This window comes from Calidris pugnax, unplaced genomic scaffold (genome assembly GCF_001431845.1).
Source record: "Calidris pugnax isolate Ruff unplaced genomic scaffold, ASM143184v1 scaffold23, whole genome shotgun sequence".
Lineage (NCBI taxonomy): Eukaryota > Metazoa > Chordata > Aves > Charadriiformes > Scolopacidae > Calidris > Calidris pugnax.
Window position 1 is genome coordinate 757,526 of NW_015090772.1, and position 21,098 is coordinate 778,623.

At 41.2% G+C, this 21,098-nt stretch overlaps 1 protein-coding gene across 1 annotated transcript in view; it reads right to left on the bottom strand.

Annotated features, from left to right (window-relative positions):
* The window catches only part of GLB1 (galactosidase beta 1), a 48,506-nt gene that overhangs the window by 11,166 nt on the left and 16,242 nt on the right, over positions 1–21,098 (bottom strand). The window contains exons 3-13 of the mRNA XM_014942202.1: positions 17,960–18,110; positions 17,594–17,654; positions 16,662–16,756; positions 14,445–14,625; positions 13,111–13,169; positions 12,111–12,232; positions 11,973–12,013; positions 11,251–11,363; positions 8,791–8,865; positions 2,924–3,013; positions 269–382 (exon numbers count right to left, since the gene is read on the bottom strand). Of these exons, the coding sequence (XP_014797688.1) occupies positions 269–382; positions 2,924–3,013; positions 8,791–8,865; positions 11,251–11,363; positions 11,973–12,013; positions 12,111–12,232; positions 13,111–13,169; positions 14,445–14,625; positions 16,662–16,756; positions 17,594–17,654; positions 17,960–18,110 (1,102 nt within the window). The remainder of the gene's footprint in view (positions 1–268; positions 383–2,923; positions 3,014–8,790; positions 8,866–11,250; positions 11,364–11,972; positions 12,014–12,110; positions 12,233–13,110; positions 13,170–14,444; positions 14,626–16,661; positions 16,757–17,593; positions 17,655–17,959; positions 18,111–21,098) is intronic.

Here is a 21,098-nt window from a genome sequence, read left to right on the forward strand (position 1 = left end):
GCACTGAAGTCATGAATCTGTATTAACATTCAAATATCTCTAAAACAGAAACAATTACATTTTCCTTAGAAATAATAAATAGTCATATTTTCTGAAATATGAACATTTAGAATAAATCGACTCTACACTTCCTTACTTCCTTCATCTGATTAACTAAAGTTTATCTAGTGAAGGTGTTTAGTAAATTGGAGAAAAAAAAAGGCAGACTATCCACGACTTTTGTGAAGGCCACTGACAGCAGAGATGAATACCAGCAAACAATGTTTACCCCATCGACAGAGACATAGGCACGATCGTGGACTCCATCTGAAGGTGAAGACAGTTGTGTTGGCTCCGTACAATTTTTTGGAAGTTTAGTTCTGTACAGTACAAACCCAAAATACTAAGAGAAGAAAAGAAAGGATAAAAACCCAAACAGATTAATGAATCAAATCATTCCGTAGTTTCAGTTCAGGTCATGAATTAGAAATATCCCACATTCCTGCCCACGCACTCAGATTAAAATATTAACTTCCATTCCCCTCAGATAGCATCTATCACAGAACACTCCATTCCCCTCAGATAGCATCTATCACAGATACCAGCTTCAGATTAGAGTTCACTTTGACCTTTAAGTTATGGGTATAAATTCCACAGAGTTTCCATTTTTAAATGTTTCATCATAACATTTATGTAACTTTAAAAGTGAAGGGTCTCAGCTACGAAGGCATTTCCTCAATAAAAACAAAGCTGTTAATGACTGACAGCATTATTTCTTCATTAAAATCAATGAGAAGACAGCTGAAAATCCCTTCATTACTGAGTTTATATAACTAACTTGAAAGTATACTTGTCACCCAGTGCCCATAAACTGGTATTTTCATCAAGTTGGTATTATCTATTTTTAAAACTACCCAATTTACATCAGGAACATTTTGGAATTTCCTGTTTCCAATCAGGAAATTAAAAAAGTCATAGTCATTGGATTTGTTCTCATCATAAAGTGAAACACAAATTAAAAACAAGTAAAAAAAAAAAATATTATCTCTTTCACTCAGGAGCCACAAAACCATTTATCTTCAAGATTGGGATTAGAACACAACCATGGTGGGAAGAAGTGAGAGTAAATCATTTCCATTCTGCTACGATTATCATATTTGTAACACATTTGCAACAAGGTGCCCAGAAAAGAAGGAGAAGGGGAAAGAAAAGAAAAAAAAAAAAATTAAAATATGCTAGGAAGCTGGGCTGGCTGCCCTGTTCTCTCAGGAGTTTTCCTAAGCAGAGTACTAAGGGTGGGAAGGCCGGAGGACAAGCAAGAAAATCCCATTAGAAATTGCATCCAGCCACAAAGTACTACCTGCTGCTTCTCTCATATCTCTGCATTAGTGGCTTGGGAAGGAAAAATCTGAGCTTTGATGCCTACTTGACCAATGCCACATCCCAATCATCTGCTTAACTGCTTCCTCCTCTTCTTCCTCCCCCAGCTACTACCACTGCGACATTCTCTCCTGAGGAGTTTATTTGAACTGCAGACAACGAGTGCCCATGCTCCAGCCTCTGCCAAATTCAGCACAGAAGCGATCAAGGAGCCACATAACCTTAATGGAAAGACAGCAGAGTCCGTCAGCAGCAAGGGGAAAATCTTTGGCTGTGAGGGAAGATATGGGAAGTCACCAGCTGGGCTGGCTGCCCTGTTCTCTCAGGAGTTTTCCTAAGCAGAGTACTAAGGGTGGGAAGGCCGGAGGACAAGCAAGAAAATCCCATTAGAAATTGCATCCAGCCACAAAGTACTACCTGCTGCTTCTCTCATATCTCTGCATTAGTGGCTTGGGAAGGAAAAATCTGAGCTTTGATGCCTACTTGACCAATGCCACATCCCAATCATCTGCTTAACTGCTTCCTCCTCTTCTTCCTCCCCCAGCTACTACCACTGCGACATTCTCTCCTGAGGAGTTTATTTGAACTGCAGACAACGAGTGCCCATGCTCCAGCCTCTGCCAAATTCAGCACAGAAGCGATCAAGGAGCCACGTAACCTTAATGGAAACACAGAGTCCGTCAGCAGCAAGGGGAAAATCTTTGGCTGTGAGGGAAGATATGGGAAGTCACCTTGTATGCAAAAGTAGTGTCTCAGGCACTGTGCTCACTCTGGTAAGACGTGGGAACAGGCAAAGAAAAAAACAGGATAAAGAAATAATTAGTGAAGAAAAAGATGGATTAAAAAAAAGCTTCCTGACCTGAAAAGTCAGCATTTCACAAAGGAGAGAGATAAAGGTGAAAGCCTGGACACCATATATACCTACATCCATGGAAAGAGGAAAACCTCAGATGCAAAACAGAAGCACTGTAGAACATGGAAAGGTCTCCAATGCAAAAATCCTGGACATCGTCATAATACTATTATTTCCGCGATAAGGTGTAAGACACTGGACATAAGAAGAGTCATACCACAGAGGGTTGATCAAATAAACTTTACAAAATTACTGCAAAGGAAGATGGATTAAAAAAAAAAAGTCTCCTGACCTGAAAAATCAGTATTTCACAGAGGAGAGAGATAAAGGTGAAAGCCTGGACACCATATATACCTACATCCATGGAAAGAGGAAAACCTCAGATGCAAAACAGAAGCACTGTAGAACATGGAAAGGTCTCCAATGCAAAAATCCTGGACATCGTCATAATACTATTATTTCCGCGATAAGGTGTAAGACACTGGACATAAGAAGAGTCATACCACAGAGGGTTGATCAAATAAACTTTACAAAATTACTGCAAAGTTCCTACTGAAGGAATCCTCACCTGCTTTAGCTCCCTCACAATACTATTATTTCCGTGATAAGATAAGGTGTAAGACACTGGACATAAGAAGAGTCATACCACAGAGGGTTGATCAAATAAACTTTACAAAATTACTGCAAAGTTCCTACTGAAGGAATCCTCACCTGCTTTAGCTGAACAAAGGTTAATGGGTAAGTGCTCTTCACTGGTCCCTTAGGTGACAGCACGTTCAGCACATCTACCACAGTGCCCACCTGCAGGATAGAAAAAGCACATGTATGAAGGTCAGTAAATTTCAATCCAAATATAACAGCTTGCATATCCAGTCACCTCACCAGCTAGCTCCATCTGTCCAGAAAGCAAAGACATTTTTTTCTCTCTCAAAGTCCACTATCAATTTTGTATTAGTCGAGATGCAAACAATACACTTAGTGTCTCACAAGCTCAAAAACTCAACCGCATTAGTAAGGAGTGATATCACATAAGGAGTGCTAGGGTTTGTCTTCCCAAGTAACCATCACACATGACGGAGCAGTGCTTTCCTGTGGGTGGCTAAACACCTGCCTGCTCATGGTTAGTAGTGAATCAACTCCTTATTTTGCTTTACGTGTGTGTGCAGTTTTTGCTTTACTTACTAAACTGTCTTTAGGTCAACGCCCAAGTTTTTGCATTTCTGCTTTTCTGATTGTCTCCCCCATCTCTTGGGGAAGAGTGAGCAACTGGCTCTACGGGGCATAGATGAGCAGGTAGATCTAAACAGATGTTTGAAATGAGCTTATCTCAGCTCTTTAGCCAAGAACCTCTGGGAGGTGATGGTCCCCCTGTCCTGGGCACTGGTGAGGCCTCACCTCGAGTACTGTGTCCAGTTTTGGGCCCCTTCCCACAAAAAAGACCTTGAGGGACTGGAACTGGTCAAGAGAAGGGCAAGGGAGCTGGTGAGGGGTCTGGAGAAGAAGTCTTGTGAGGAGAGGCTGAGGGAGCTGGGGGTGTTCAGCCTGGAGAAAAAGAGGCTGAGGGGAGACCTTCTCGCTCTCTTCAACTCCCTGAAAGGAGGGTGTAGCCAGGGGGGGGGCGTTCTCTTCTCCCAAGTCCCAGGCCATGGGACAAGAGGAAATGGCCCCAAGTTGCCCCAGGGGAGGTTCAGACGGGATAGTAGGAGAAATGTTTCCACTGAAGGGGTTCTTAAGCCTTGGAACGGGCTGCCCGGGGCAGTGGTTGAGGCCCCATCCCTGAAGGTATTTAAAAGCCAGGTTGACATAGAGCTTAGAGGCATGGTTTTGTGATGGTTTTTATCAGGCTTAGGTCGATGGTTGGACTAGATGATCTGAGAGGTCCCTTCCAACCTGGACAATTCTATTCCCTGGTTCTAACAAACCAGAAGAGACCATAGGCATATAAAGGATAATGCCATCACTACCTGAAGTTTGGGTCACCCTCACTAGTCTATAGTGTTCACCCTGGCAAGAAGGCTGTCAGTCAAACAATGGTTTGCAAAAATTTGATGAAAGACCTTTGCTCTTATGTTTTTAGTTTAAGCGTTGTACCTAAAATAACAATCAGCTTCTGCAGAGTAAAATTCCCCAAATGCTCTGGAGTGTGTATGTGCTCTATTCCTTACTCTCTGCTCCTCCAATAAGAAGTCAGTAACGTTAAAGCAATATGCAGGACTTCATCAGAGAGATTAAACTGCTGAGTCTTGTACAACAGCTGTGAAGCAAGAGATGAGTATCTTTGTACATACACTGACAGAGTCGATTTATAGAACTAAACAACAATCCTGTGAGCATTAATAGCCTTGGCCACAGGTAGACAACGAAATTAGAAGTGAATGTAAGCAGTACTACAACACATATGGTCACTACAATGAGCTACTGACTGGCAATGAGTGCTGCTTTCTGCCTTGCTGAAAGGAGTATTAGCAGCTTGTACATCTGCCTGTTTGATTTATTTTTTTTAAGTTCTTGCAACCAAGGGGACTTCTGTTCTGAATACACCTCGACCACCTATGATTCACTTATGGACTGGACCGGTAAGAGCTTGTTTCTTTGGAAGGTCAATAGATCGTTTTTGTTCAGCTTTCACTCTTAAGTGGTACTTACAAAAAAACCAAGCCAAAACAAGATCTACTCTTGCTGCAAGTTCCTGTTGACAGCTTCTTAGTGGACAAACAGTACGACAACAAAAACCTAACAGTAAATTTGAAAACTACAAATACTATCAAGAATTTTTAAAAACTCAACCTGTAAAACAACAGATGACTATTAATAAAAAAGAGAAATACTTTTTTAACCTCCACAGCAAGGTCATCAAAACCAAAATTTTAAGATCAAGCATAAAAAAAAAAGGAACAAACCAGCTCCAACAAGAATGAGCTCTCCCCATCCCAAAAACCGAATACAACTCCAGAACCTAGGAGTCTGTGGGTTGCAGTGCTGGGACAGGCATTTCTTTGTGACCAAGCGCTCCTCAAGGGCCCTCCAAGTAGTGACCACCTGCTCACAAGCCTGCACAGCCACACAGACACATAGTAGGCATGCAGATGCATTTATTTCCCTCTGGAAAGGATGCTCCCCACATTCTGGGTGTTAAATCCCTAAACTCTGTCATCTTGCTCACATTTCTTGAGTCTATCTATTGCTGTTCTGCCTTTGCCCGCCCTCATTCCTCATCTTCAATACTTTTGTATCTATGAAATAAGACTTCTTACTCATGGCCTCAGCATCCCCAGCATCTTTTAATAAATTACCTTTTTTCCCCACCCAGGAGAATTTTTTAAAAATAATTCAGTAGCTCAAAATGAACAACTGCTTTATCAGGGAACAGAAGGGGAGTTTTTCTTTATTATTCTTCATTATTTCTTTCCCCCCCCAACTAGCCTGGGTTCCCCAATCATTTTCATCTGGCCAACCAAGTTGCAAACCTCCAAAACCCACCAAATATGACAGGCAGCACTGCTAAGGGTAAAGATATCTTTTCCTCAAGTGTAGGTCCTGAGCAGCTGATCTGGTTACTTAAGGACTGAATTGTCACAGTGTATCTTGTGGGGAAAAAAAAAAAAAATAGAGAACAGCCTGCTCCCATTACATGTATCTCTGTAAAGTACACCACAGAATCACAGAATGGTTAGAGTTGGAAGGGACCTTAAACATCATTAAGTTCCAACCCCCTGCCCTGGGCAGGGACACCTCCCACCAGACCAGGTTGCTCCAAGCCCCATCCAGCCTGGCCTTGAACCCCTCCAGGGATGGGGCAGCCACAGCTTCTCTATGTGGAGAGAAGTTCCAGTGCCTCACCACCCTCACAGAAAAGAATTTCTTCCTATTTTCTAATCTAACCACATGACTGCTGAAAATACTCTGGAGTCTCCTTTCCCTCTTCCTTTCTGCAAAAGCATCAAGGGAGTTGGTTCACTGCAGTAGGTACAGCGCTCTGCACAGGTCTGACTGCTGGAGCCCGACTGCACAGTGAAGCTTCACAGAGTAACTTCTTTTAGTAGTGTTACCACAAACAAAATAGTTGGGAAGTTCACTATTACCAAAGCCAAGTCTTATCTTTTAGACTATTCCTTCTGATATTCACCCAAATACGTTCAGGCTTCTCCATACAGCAAGATGCTCGGACCTGGTAACAGCAGGGGCTAGAAAGAATGATGGAGTTGAGAGGATGGCTTTGGCTGGGATGGGACAGACCCTCTGTGATTTGAGACTCATCCTGTGCTGCAGGGTAACCAAGCAGGGAAGTCAACTGCTGCTGAAGTTAAGCAGTGGGTTCACAGAACAAAAAGTAGCCTTCTTCCCAGAAAACTATTCATGCAGCATTCATCTCTTGAAGGCATGAAAGAGACAGTTCACTGTTCCAGAGAAATTGAACAGCCCTGTCTGGGAGCCATGAACCATGAGAAGATGGGAGGGTCAAACCCTGATTGCTAAGCTCCCAAATGCTGGCAACCCAGGATAGCAGTAGAAGTGGTGGGTGTACTGATAACGGTATATAATTAGTCACTACCAAACACAAGCCAGTTCAGGGAAACCTCATAAGGCAACTCCTGCCCTAAAAGGTCTGAAGATACTCAAAGGTTGTTGAAAATGATATAGATCTGTTTCAACTTGACTGGTGAATCGCTTTTATACAAAAAGTATTTCTGCCCACCACTTGAGTGGGATGACTTGAAAAAGACTGCAAAGCCTTATCACTACCGAATTTTGCAATGCTTCAGCACGTAACAGTTCAGATATATCTCTGACTGGAAAATTAAAAGTAGAAAGTATAAAAACCAAGTATCCAGTACACCAACTGCAGTAATCTTCCACCTCAAAGAGGCAGGCAGTAGGTTGAGGGAGGTCATTCTCCCCCTCTGCTCTGCACTGGGGAGGCCACAACTGGAATAGTGCATCCAGTTCTGGGCTCCCCAGTTCAAGAGACAGGGAACTGCTGGAGAGAGTCCAGCGTAGGGCAACAGAGATGATGGAGGGATTGGAGCATCTCCCTGCTGAGGAAAGGCTGAGAGAGCTGGGGCTCTTGAGCCTGGAGCAGGGAAGGCTGAGGGGAGACCTTATTAATGCTTCCAAGGATCTAGAGGGTAGGTGGAAGGAGGATGGAGCCGGACTCTTTTCAGTGGTTCCCAGTGACAGGACGAGGGACAATGGGCACAAGCTGGAACATGGGAAGTTCCATTAAAATATGAGCAAGAACTTCTTTGGGGTGAGGGTGGCAGAGCCCTGGAACAGGCTGCCCAGGGAGGGTGTGGAGTCCCCTTCTCTGGAGATCTTCAAGACCCACCTGGATACAGTCCTGAGTAATGGGCTATAGGCAACCCTGCTTTGGCAGGGGGGTTGGACTGGATGATCTCTAGACATCCCTTCCAACTCCGACAATTCTGTGATTCTGTGAAAACCACTTGTCTGTACCCAGAAGAATTAACACAGCCAAGTTCACACCTGTCACCTCTTCCGTCCCCACTAAAACCATCCTCTACACTCACTGCAGGAACCTAGTTCTTAACAATGTATTTCACAGAAAATTGTCGCAGGTCCTAAAAGATGGTGCTAGGGACAAACCCCAGCTATTCATGTGCTGACCAGTTATACCACTGCTGTCAGAAGGATATGGCAAGGCTGGGTTCTGCACGCTAAGTTCTGCCCAGTTTCCCCTTGGCAGGAAACTAACAATTTCTCTCATCAGCTACATATTTTCACAACTCTTGTGAGAAACCTTTCAATAAATTTCAAAGTCTTGTTGATAGATGTTCCATATTCAAAATTTGAACACCTAGAAGTATTTAAAAGATACACATATCCTACTTGCTCCTCCTCCTTCAGAGGTACCAGCAGCTACAAAACCATGCTTTGCTCATAGCTCTCCATGCTTGTATTCCCTCAGCTACATTACTCAACATGAGTTCTCAGATATCTACGATTATCAGCTACAGATTTTCACAACTCTTGTGAGAAACCTCTCAATAAATTTCAAAGTCTTGTTGATAGATGTCTCATCAGCTACATATTTTCACAACTCTTGTGAGAAACCTTTCAATAAATTTCAAAGTCTTGTTGATAGATGTTCCATATTCAAAATTTGAACACCTAGAAGTATTTAAAAGATACACATATCCTACCTGCTCCTCCTTCTTCAGAGGTACCAACAGCTACAAAACCATGCTTTGCTCATAGCTCTCATGCTTGTATTCCCTCAGCTACATTACTCAACATAAGTTCTCAGATATCTACGATTCTGTTAATAATACACTATTTTCACTTTAGTAAAACTTCAGGCACATGCTGCATACTGTAAAAATTACCTTTTAATACCCAGATAACACACATTTTCTCATTTTTCACTATTTTCTGCTATGGGCATGATCACTAGCTCCCAAGCTCTGTGCCTTCTTTACTGAAAATCAGCTTTCAAGGTTTTCCTCTTTATTTTGTATGATACCTAGAGACTGCTGTTACACATTCATAAACATTTTTTGCAAAAAGCAAATATACAGCATTATAGAAAGATACACAACATATTACAAATGTTAATTTACCTTCTGCAAGCGAACATTCCCGTATGCAAATTTGGGTGTTGTCGGAGGGATAAGACCTTCTGGTAACTTCTTATACTAGAAAGGGGAGGAAGAAAAAAGAAACACAAAGCAAATACAGACATGCTTTAACCAAATTCTCACTTTTCACCTCACAACTTACAAAAGTAGAACTTTAACTAGAAGTAGATAATCTCACTGTGCTAAAGGATTACAGCTACATCTAGTCTAAGATGGAGGGTTTTTAGGAAAAAACATCTGACTTGCTCACATATGGCAAACAATTTTTAATAACTATTCAGTTTGAGGTAATGGTAAAAAGCATAGCGAACAAACACACTGCCCAAGAATCACAGTGCCCTTGGGGCCCTCCTGTGGCTAAAGCTTGTGTTACTGTCTTCTACAACCCTCCTGCAGTCATCTCCCCAGTCCACGGGAGCTTGAGTTAAGCTTTCCAAGTCTGCAGGGCAGCATTTCAACCTGATCCTTTCTTAGCAGCACTTGCATATGAGAATTATTAGCCTCTTGTGCCTTTCCTTTCAGTCTTATTATACCCTACCACCACCTGTTAATCCATTACTGCCTGGCCTGGTTTCTCCCTTGAGACCACAGTCTCCTCCACAGCTCCGCAAACCCTTGAGGTCCCATCATTACCTCCCCTCTGGTCCTGGTCTACACAACTGCGCCATCAATCATAGGGAAACATGACAAGAAAACACTCTGACTGCTGGGCTATTTCTGTTTACTTCTTGTCCTATATCTCTAGGAAGAACCATCCAAGATCAGCAGAGAATCAGCTGAAGAATGCCCACCACCTTCTTGGACACCTTTGAGGAGTGGCAAGTGTCTTTCTGCCCCATACCCTAGCTGCCTCCTTTCTGAGCCTACAACCTTCTTTTCTCCTTGCCATCATCCAGGGCTTTTGTTGGTTTTTTTGAGAGATCACAGCAACATAATACCCAATGGCCTCCTGTCAAATATCAACTATATCCGGACTGATGAATGCCTGATTTGTATTTCCAGTAACAAGTTCATTTCCTCCTCTCTGTATTTTAAGATAATCAAGATATTCAGGCTTAAAGAAAAGAAAAACTATATTCACCCAAGAGATGAAGTAGGAAATTTCAGTTCTAGTAGAAGAAATTACAGAATGCTGTCAGCAACTGAAAGAAGCTATAGACTGAAACTCCTTTATTTTATTGGATTTATTAACTGAAGGAAACAGTAAACTTGTTAGCCTTGTAGCACAGGGATATGCTGAACAAAGTAATTAACAGGCAACTTAATTTTCTTTCATCGGCTCCTCCTGAAACTGCAAGTGAGTAGATAGACTGTTACTGGTTTAGAACCCACAGCAGAGACAGGAAAACTTCACTGAGATCCTATGGATATGGAAGGTAAGAGATAAACAAACCACACCAAAAAAAGCCTTTATTTTATTGGATTTATTAACTGAAGGAAACAGTAAACTTGTTAGCCTTTTATTTTATTGACTGAACTCTTTTATTTTATTAACTGAAGGAAACAGTAAACTTGTTAGCCTTGTAGCACAGGGATATGCTGAACAAAGTAATTAACAGGCAACTTAATTTTCTTTCATCGGCTCCACCTGAAACTGCAAGTGAGTAGATAGACTGTTACTGGTTTAGAACCCACAGCAGAGACAGGAAAACTTCACTGAGATCCTATGGATATGGAAGGTAAGAGATAAACAAACCACACCAAAAAAAAGCTGTACCATGACCCAACACACCTTAGGTTATATCGAACACTTCAGATCTTATCAAGGCTCTCTCATTTACTAGAGCACTACTTACATTTCAGATAGGGATCTTGCCTTGAAGAAAACAACTCAAAAACAGGAATTTCTCCGGTGAGAAAAGCTGTATCAAGACAGTAAGCTCCCCTTGAAAGGCTATCAGAATGATCCCATCAATGGAAAGCTTAGAGATAATGGAAAAATTTAGGAAAATGATCCACAGCAGGCCTTCCACAGGTACGGAGATAAATGTATTCTCAACTCTAACTGTAATAAACTTTTAGGAGATCTACTCCCATCAAAAAAATGTCTTCTAGTGAATAGGATGTTGGCATGCAACAGGACAGAGAGTGCAAGCCTAAGCCTTGGGATTCCCATGGAACCTGTTTCATCTGAATAGCCTCCAATTCAAGGCTATGCAAAATCTAGATACAGGTTCCTCCTTTCACTTCAATCTCCAGTTTGTACACTTTATGGCAAAGGCAAAGCTGGTCCCACCCACTAGCTACAGTTTGAGGCATCACAAAAACAAGACACATTCATAGCAAGGAGTTAGGTTGGCCTAATCACCTTGTTCTACTTCCCTCACCTGCAGAAAATAGTAAATTAAGAAGCAACTTATACCAACAGAAAAGCAAGGGAGTTTCCAGGTACACCAGGGATGTTTCAAAGAACCGTTCTAAACATGTCCCAGGGACACTCACCATGCCAATGACTTCCCTCACGGCAAAATATTTTTCTGTCAGGTCGCCCGCTTCACTCAGTGGAGCATCATAGTCATAACTAGTGGGCTGTGGCATATAGGGCATATTAGCACCTAAGAGAGGCAGGGGGAAAGAAAAAAAAGCAATGGAAACAATGAAAGAGTTTGTTTTTTTCCTAAGGTGTCAACTTTCAGAATTCTTTCTACTCACAGCCAGACTCTGCTACATTTTTAGATTCAATGTAGGCCCTGGTATTTGGGATTTGCCACAGAGAAACTATTTCCTAATGGAAGACCCTTCTGAGCTCACACTGCTCTGTTCCACAGCCTTCAGAAATACTCTGAAGAGAAACAGATTTATCCATGTTTCAACTGTTTCACAGCACTGACTGAAGCAGAAGTGGCCTTTGCAAAGATAAATAATGTGGATTTAGTACGATGTGCTGGCACTAGACAAAGAACAGCTAGTGCAGCCATCGGTTGCCATCTGGAAGCAGGCAAAGCTTATTCTATTACAGAATACATTACTACCTAATTCATAAACAGCTTCCCTACACCATTGGATGCCCCAGGGGTTCAAGGCCAGACTGGATGGGGCTTTGAGCAACCTGGTCTAGTTGAAGATGTCCCTGCCCATGGCAGGGGGGTTGGAACTCAATTATGCTTAAGGTCCCTTCCAACTCTAACCATTCTATGATTAGCATAATTTAAATTATTTCTTACCATTCCAATAGGCAAAGTTAGTCCCACCTATAAACATGTACCTAAAAAGGAAAAAAGCCACCCACTTAAATCAAATTTTGTGAATTGGTAAAACAAAAAAATCCACCCAAAATTAACCTCTACTGAACACATACTTACAGGTTAACATTAGCACCACGTGCCAGGATTTCATCAAGTGTTTTAGCTACAGCTTGTGCGGGCACAACAGAATGACGGTGCCCCCAGTTATCCAACCATCCAGTATAAAACTCAGAATTAACCTTAAAGGAGGAACAGAAAAAGAGGAAGGGAAAACATGAAGAGGGAACAAGAACAGAATGCAATGTGATCAAAGGTTACTAAATGCAAGAGGGAAGGAAAAAGACACCTTGACTCATTTGAGCCATTTTTAAACTACTATAAATACAGCAATACTCTTGGTCAGTCCTTTTCAGCAGATAACCGGTCAAAGAAATTAAGCAGATTGTTTCAATAATTTTATAGGGATGCTTTGAAAATAACTGCTTAAGTACCAAAAAGCATGGATTTCCTTGGAACCTGTCAACATGAACGTGATTCAGGTGCTCAGCACTAAAATAAATGATGGAGCCAATACAGTCTCTACAGAATAGCATACATAGACTAAATGTAATGGAAAATAAATCTTTCCAATACTCAAATTGCATTCTAAACAATTTCATAGCGAAGAAATAATCTTGGACCCTTAATGGGCCATCTCCCTTTGTGAAAACGGCTACCAGTCATCTCACATCCCATTATGGCTTGCATAAAACCTCTAAGGCAGCTGAAAACAGGAAGCAACTTCTAACCTGCCCTTTTAATTTTGCTTTTAACTTCCACCCACACACCTCACTAACTCATCTAACCATACTTACTGTTTCCGCTGCTTTGTAAACATTTCTCTTTGCAAGGAAAAATACTGACACGAAATCAATACCTTCCGAGACTAAAACAGTATTTGCAGAACAACAGTTAATATGGATTTGACAAACACACAGAAGCTCCTCTCTTCAGTTTTTCTGACAGACTAATTACGCCTTCATAAAAATGTCCCTAAAACTGTCCAACACACTGTTGTCAACTCCCTTCTTTAATCAAGATTAGGAATGGTACAAGAAATTTAAGGAAAAAGACATACCAAAGGTCCTGTAGGTTCACCGCTCCTTTGAGCTAAGAATGCTGCTGTGACATTGCCACCTATAAGCAAAAAGAAATAAAACTGAGTTGCTACATCCACCACTTTTTCAGTCCTTCATTTTATTGAAATAGCTTTCTCACCTTCCTTCCAACAGCTAGCAAAAATCCAGACAACAAAGCTACTTCAGAAAACACAGGGATCAATACCTTTGATTTCAGTGTTTAAGTTGCAGAACTTAAAATATATACATACACACATGCCTGCATTCATGTATGTCTTTGCTTTTGAGATACATCTTCTGACCAGATTTTCTCAGGAATTAAATCCTGGGACACACACACACACACAAAAAAAAAAGGTCTGAGATTTGTCAGAGTTGCTACTTGGGCATTGAAAAGTATAGGCATAGGGTTGTGGTACCAAGACTATGGGGAGAACAGAGGGCAGGCAGTCTCTAAAAGGGAGTTTCACTACCAATCACTCCCAGCAGCTCAAGCCACTGGAAATAACTACTTTCATGAACAGCTCACCACCTCGTGAGACACATGAAGGGCTTCACAATTTCAATCTACGTGTAAAAAAAACAGATTCCTGCCACGCCCACATATTTGAACCTAGAAAGACAGTGTATAAAAGAGGCCACATGTCAAAAAAAAACACGGGAAGATCTGTCCTGGAGTTTGTTTCTTGTGCCTTAAGTCTATTGTGCCAAGTCTGTGCAGTATAGGAATGTTTACATCATTAACTCTCCTCTTTTATCAAAAGGGCACCTTCTGAACACACTGTCACTGTTCAGCCATTCTTCAGGCCTAAATTGTGGCACTGTGCACATTTCTAAAGATGATCTTCAGCAGCAATTTTTTTTCCAGTAACCACTGCTTTAAAAAGAAGTGAACTATGATGGCTGGATTCTGGAACAGATATAGGACATTAAAAAAAGAATCAAATCAACAACAAAAAAAAAACCATTAAAAATTATATTAAAAAACAATTTAAAAAAAACAATGCCATCTATTACTGCTGATTTTTAGCAGATCCACCTTATTAGCAGTACCAATTGTTTATTCATGATTTCATGATGCAAGGAAGTGATTAAGCCTCTCTAACTGGATACTTGTGGGTGATTCTTGTACATTTAAGAGTAAATCAAATACACAAAATGCCAGAGAGTTGGACTCGATGATCCTTACGCATCCCTTCCAACTTGAAATATTCTATGATTCTATCACCCCATTTGAACAAAGCCATCAGGTTTGTCAAGCAGACAAGCCAGTTTGCCCTGCCACAAACACACACACACCAGAATTCTTTGGTAACAAACCACAGTTTCCAACCTGGGCCAAAGTCCACCGTTGCGTAAAGATCCTGAAGAGCTCCACATTTCAAGAAAAACTGGCTTGCGCCATCAGTTGTGAACAGCACCACCTCCTCCCCAAGGTGCTGACGGAAGAGCTTCAGAAGGGAACGCAGATAGTCATAGTCGCAAGCAAAGTAGCTTCCGTACTCGTTCTCCACCTGCACAGTAACAGCAAGTCAGTAAAGCACTACCCAATTTCAGTCTGCATCTGATACGAAATATGGAAAGCCCAAATTCAACCGTCCTCTTCATGGTGAAAACGTCATTTTAACTCCAGACCTCAGGAGCAAGAGAAGATAAATTTTTAGGCACTCATTCCTCTCACCTGTATCTTACAGTGGAGCAATCATCATGAGGAGTTAAGTAATTTTCCTATTAAATGACCCTCCACATAAGAATCTCTACCATGTCACAGAATCACAGAATCTTCTAGGTTGGCAGGGACCTTAAAGATCATCTTGTCCAACCGTCAACCTAACTGACAAAAATAGTCACCCACACAACAAACAAGGAGCATCATCACTAAACCAGACCTCCCAGCACTACATCAACCCGTCTTTTGAACACCTCTAGGGATGGTGCCTCAACCACCTCCCTGGGCAGCCCATTCCAATGCCTGATAACCCTTTCAGTGAAAAAATTTTTCCTAATATCCAGCCTGAACCTACCCTGGCGCAACTTGAGGCCGTTTCCTCTCGTCCTGTCGCCTGTGACTTGAGAGAAGAGACCGGCCCCCATCTCTCTACACCCTCCTTTCAGGGAGTTGTAGAGAGCAATAAGGTCTCCCCTCAGCCTCCTCTTCTCCAGGCTGAAGAACTGCAGTTCCCTCAGCCTCTCCTCATAAGACTTATTCTCCAGACCCCTCACCATCTTTGTTGCCCTTCTCTGGACCCGCTCCAGCACCTCAATGTCTTTTTTATGGTAGGGGGCCCAAAACTGGACACAGTACTCAAGGTGAGGCCTCACCAGTGCTGAGTACAAGGGGACAATCACCTCTCGGGCCCTACTCGCCACGCTGTTCCTGTCCACTTAGCAAGTGATCAAACACAGCCTCTATGAAAAATTGAGAGCTACGACCCACCTCCCAAGCAGAACAATAAAACCTTTGACCAGGTTGTGACGTGATCAAAACTGCAGCAAAACTGGACTTCCAGAACAGAGACGCCTACAAAGGACTCACGTGAAGAGCAAAGGCCTGCAATAGACTCAATGGACTGAGGGGAAGACAACCTGCTACTACTGAGAGGTATGCATCTTGCCCTTTTCCCAAGGGGATGGACTTTCAAGCTCCAGATCCCATGCCACGCACACCTGCAGGTTATTTCTGCCAAGGAATAGTTCTGCCTGCTGCTTTTGCTCAATAGACATGATGCACTGTTCAAGAACAATGCTCTTGGGCATATTATAAGAAGGGTCTCCTATCCGATCCTGTGCCAACCAGGAAGTTTAAGGAAAAGAAAAAAAAAAAGAAAATAGAGCTTTTGTTAGAGTCAAATACTAAGAGTACGGAACAATCACCACCACACATCTAGAAGGAGTTTGAGAGAGAAGCTACTAACCATGAATGCACAATATTGTGTCCTGAAACATTTACAGCTTAAGTTAGCTGCTAAGAACTAAAAAGCCTAGATTTTGAGGCTGCTTTTATCACAAGTTTTGTGCTTACTCCATACTGCTTTTGCTTCTATCTTCCGGTATCCTTATTCCCCTTTTTTTTTGTGTCAGAGGGTTCCAGGTAATTGTAATGTATTTTGGCTTTATTATGAAAACTGGCACGAAACTCAGATCTAAAAAGCCAAAAGTTTCCTCTATTGCTTTCTATGGCTGTGGGAAACAACTTTGATGGAGCAGATAAGTGCTGTCTGAATTCTGGGAACAGTGCATTCGGTTCTTCAGGATAACAGATTTCATCAGAATCTTTCAGCTACCTAAACTGTTAAGGAACACCTGTGACATTACCCCTCCATTGCTTTCTATGGCTGTGGGAAACAACTTTGATGGAGCAGATAAGTGCTGTCTGAATTCTGGGAACAGTGCATTCGGTTCTTCAGGATAACAGATTTCATCAGAATCTTTCAGCTACCTAAACTGTTAAGGAACACCTGTGACATTACCACCCACCACCCCCGGAGTGTCTTCAAGAGCAACATAAGCATCCATGCTGCTTGAGTTCATTTGATTTTCAGGAAGTTACCTGCACCATGATGACTGGTCCTCCATTGTGATAGAGCTGAGGCCTCATCTTTGGCAAAAGGACACCCATCCATTTCTCTACTGCTGCCAGGTAATCTGTGATACACAAAGTACATATGTTTCACAACTTTTCTGCTTTTTTCTAGTTTTTGTTTCAAATTATTTATGGGTAGATTTTACCTAGTGTTCTAAATATGCAGAACATAACAGAATAGCATTTAATGAACTCATGTCCTGTTATACTTGCTCATAAATGTCAGCTTCCAGTACAGTCTAGCAGAAAATAAAACATTTAAATGCTGATGAGCTTTGAAAAATCACCAGAGAGACTTCAACATGCCTCACGCAGGTTGTCCTAATACATTCCAACAGGAAAACAAATTCAAATGTTGCTATGTGTACTGCTGTTTGGTTTTTTTAGAGGTAATTTATGCCACAATGAGCAGAACTGAAGTCAGATACATATCTTTGTCCCCCATCACGGACTCCAATAACTACATTAATCTCCTGTCTCATCTCATCCCTCCATGTCTGGTTCATGACCAGGTAGCACTTAAGAATGCTGTACCTAGTTCTGGAATTACATGCACACTGATCAGCCAGGAAGGATCCTCCATGATAAGTGGCCAGTTGGCCACTGCAAAAATCAAAAAACTCAAAGCTGAGAGCTACCTGTTTTTTCCTCAGTGGTGACAATGATTTCTCTCTCGGCGCCAATTTTTGTGAAACCTGCCAATAGCTTGGAAAATTTCCACCCTACTTTGTTCATTCTATATACTTCTTGAATGTACTTATTCAGTACTTATTAGAAGTACTGAAGATTTTAGTCACAAAATAACTTAAGCTGAAATATGAATTATCTAGTAACGGCCTCAAACAGCAAGTGTCCTTGCTGCTGAAGTGTATTTCTGCTAGTCTGGCCGATGCCTCTACCTGAATCAGAAGACCTGAGAACAATAGATTTCTTCTCCAACAGCCATGCAGGAAGACCGCCCTGAGAAAAGAAAGGGAATCACTTCAGTGACCATTTTTAGGAAATGTAAGAAGAATGTAGCCTTTCAGCAAAACATATCTAGATCTGAAGATGTATTTTCTACAAGTAACTAATAATTCCCAATATAAAAAACAAATACAAAGCAAGCTTGTGTTGTAAGAAGTCACTTAGGATGCATGGATTTTAATTATGCTAAACCAATAGTCTTGTCCAAGGACACACCAAATATATTTGACTACTTTAAGACAGAAACACTTGCGTTCGATTTACCCTAGAAATGAGATAACTGTTACAAAAGGCTGTACCATGTCCCACTCTGCACAGATGTAAGGTCCAGCTCGCAGGATAACCAGCAAACCAGTGTCGTTAGCAAGCTGCAGGAAATACTCTAGATCTTTGTCACCAGAAAAATCATACGTGCCCATCTGGGTTTCGTGGTAGTTCCACGGCACATACCTATAAAGACAGAAGGTCACCTTCCATTAGAAAATTGAACCAAAACTCCAAATAACAACTGCTTGCACTACATGCACCAGAGATCTGTAAGGCTGAACTGCTCTTCAGATCAGTAAAATACAAGAGTAACTCTAGGGTCTTCCTTCTTTGAGGTACTTCACATGGTAGAAAGTGTTAAAATTAGTACTGAAACAAGGCTTATACTTTGCAGTATGTCTGCAGGAGTCCATATCAATGCAGGAAGAGGTTTTGCTAGTGCCATTTAGAAACCATGATGTCTGTTCCCAAATTTTAGTTAACAGTTTTGATGTTAGCAAGTCACTTGCCAGTGGTACAGCGGTGGGAAGTTTGTGAAGAGAGAATACAGTAAACCACCCACGCAGGAGGTGGTCAAGAATGATCTTGCCCAAAAGAGCACGCGAACCTTTGCGAATGGATCACCCAGCTTGCATAGGTAACACCAACTAGGATGACAGGTCCATGCTGCTACCAATACAAAGAACTTAAAAATGTCTAAGCCTTAAATGATACTGCATCTAGATCCTGAAAGTCTTCCTCATGCAGGGGCACAAAGGTTCTGGAAAACCAGCATGGGAAGAACAGTCAAGTTAGAGGGTGCTAAGTTGCCCAGGAGCCTGGGCAAAGTAAAACTTAATTTCAATCAAGTAATAAAGCCAAACAAGCAGATAACCATTTGAGAGAACACCTCTCTCCTACTTCCAGGACTTATGAAACCACAACCTCACCACAGAACACCTCGCAGAAGATAAAAAATACACTTGGTCGCAAGACAACAAAGAAACATGTTATCTACCTACTACTACATGTTGTATTGTAGCTTATGGCCCTTGCTTGACAACCATGCAAGTTTCACCTTGGGATAGTGCTAAGCAGCAGTTGTAGCACAGAAAGACATTCAAATTAGGGATGGGTACAACCTGAGCAAGGATAGAAGAGAACGGGAAAACTTATTCTCCATGCATTTACCTGTTTGCACATACGTTTGTAATCCCTCCAAGAGAACTGTTGCCAAGGCTCCAGAGAAAAAAATTGAGAGAAATTTGTAAAACCAAACCCGTGGTTAGTCAAGCAAAGACTCTGTCAGGCAACACTTTTCTTACTGTCTGGGTTTGTTTATATTTTCCAGAGTTAATTTTGTAAGAACCACCCAAGAGGGAAAGAAAGTGCAGAAAAACACTGCTTTCAATTAGCAAGAAAAACAGGAACCGTCACACGAACTGAAATGGGCACACTCAGAAATACATGCATGTGAACATCAAATACAAAAATTATAATATTTCAGCAACATTAGTTAATATTGCAACCTCACAAATGCCAAACCCTTAAACCTCTGAAAAGAGAAAGGTTAAGGTTTGTATGCCAGGACGGAGTCAAACCAACACACTCAGACATCAAAATGCAGACTTTTCCCTCTATGTAGTATATTTCGGATTTTTGTCACCCTGCTCTAATTGTTTCCAAAGCACTCAATTAACTCACTCGTAGAGCAAACTAAATATGCATTTAATGAATAGATGAACTACATGAAAATACATTCAACATTAACTCCATTTTGTGCCCTTCACCTAAATTTCAAGCAGGTGAGCTGACATTTAATATCAAAGTAGAGAAAACAGAAAACTATTTAAAACAAATTATCAACCTACCTCAGAGAAGCCAATCCCAGATGGCTTCCCAGAATCCCAATATTGTGCTTTTCTTTCCCTATTCCACACACCATTACCCAGGTCATCACTGCAGGATAATTTTAGTTTGCTCTAAGCCATAATAGCTATATTCTTTTCAAAACTATTGCTTAGAAATACAGAATTCTTCTACATTATCTGTATAATGACTATGGATTTGTCAAAGACAGATAAACCTAACTCCATTTGTTCACAAGAAAACTTGCCTAAAAGATTAGCAGAGGAAAAAAGGTGATGTCTCTTGACCTAGCAAAGCTTTTGGTACTCTGCTGTATAACATGAAGTGAACAAGAAAAAAAATAGAGGCTAGTTGATGCAACATTAACATAGAACAGAAGAACAACCCAGAATCTGTCGGTGAACACAGCCAGGGTTCTACACACTCTTAACTAATAAGCAACACAGTCTGATACCAACAAGGAATTAAGAGTTATCACTTTTTAATTTTCTCCTGCACAGGAAATGGCAAAAAAATACAAAAGGAGAAGGACGACAAATGGAAGTGTTATTAATAAGAAAAAGGTCTGCAGGTTCCACTGATAAGTACCATCTGATTATGAATCACCAACGTGACACTGCAGTAGGAGACAAAGCTCTTTCTGGGACAAATTCACAACTTATTCACTGAAAAATGCTTCTAGGAGACAACCGCACCTGTTTGAGCTAAATAAAGATGCCTGGATACTAACTTCATAACATTTTCTCACTGCCTAAAATACAACTACAGAAACTGCTTATACTCAAGTAACAAATGCTGAGAACTCCTTTCTCTTAAGGCTACCAAACAAGTTATTTATAACCAGCAAGTTAAGGTTAATATGAGAAAAGCATTCTTAGTTGTAATTTAACTACACCTTGTAACCTGTTACTTACAAAAATATACTCAATTATAGAGTTTTATGAACGTGTTCTCGAAACAAGTCTGCAGGTCTAAATATTCTTAATACTGTCTAGGTGAGAACAAAAGGGTTTCTCCAGCTCCCTTACACTCAAGATAGAAAAATTCTTCCAGAAACAGATTCAATTTATGACACATGCTTCCCCACAAGGCTGGAAAAAATGTAGATTTTAGTGGAGAAGAAGAAGGGTTTTCCTCTACTATTTCAGAGCGATGTTAATAGGCAAAAAAACCCCACTTTACTTACCTTAATTCTCTCTGTAACACCAAGGTGTGGTTTTTTGTTTGTTTTTTTGTTTGTTTTTTTTTTTTTTTTAATAGTGTGCCCTGGTTTAAGCGACACAGGATTAATTTCTCTTTCAGTAATTTTACTTGACAGCAAAG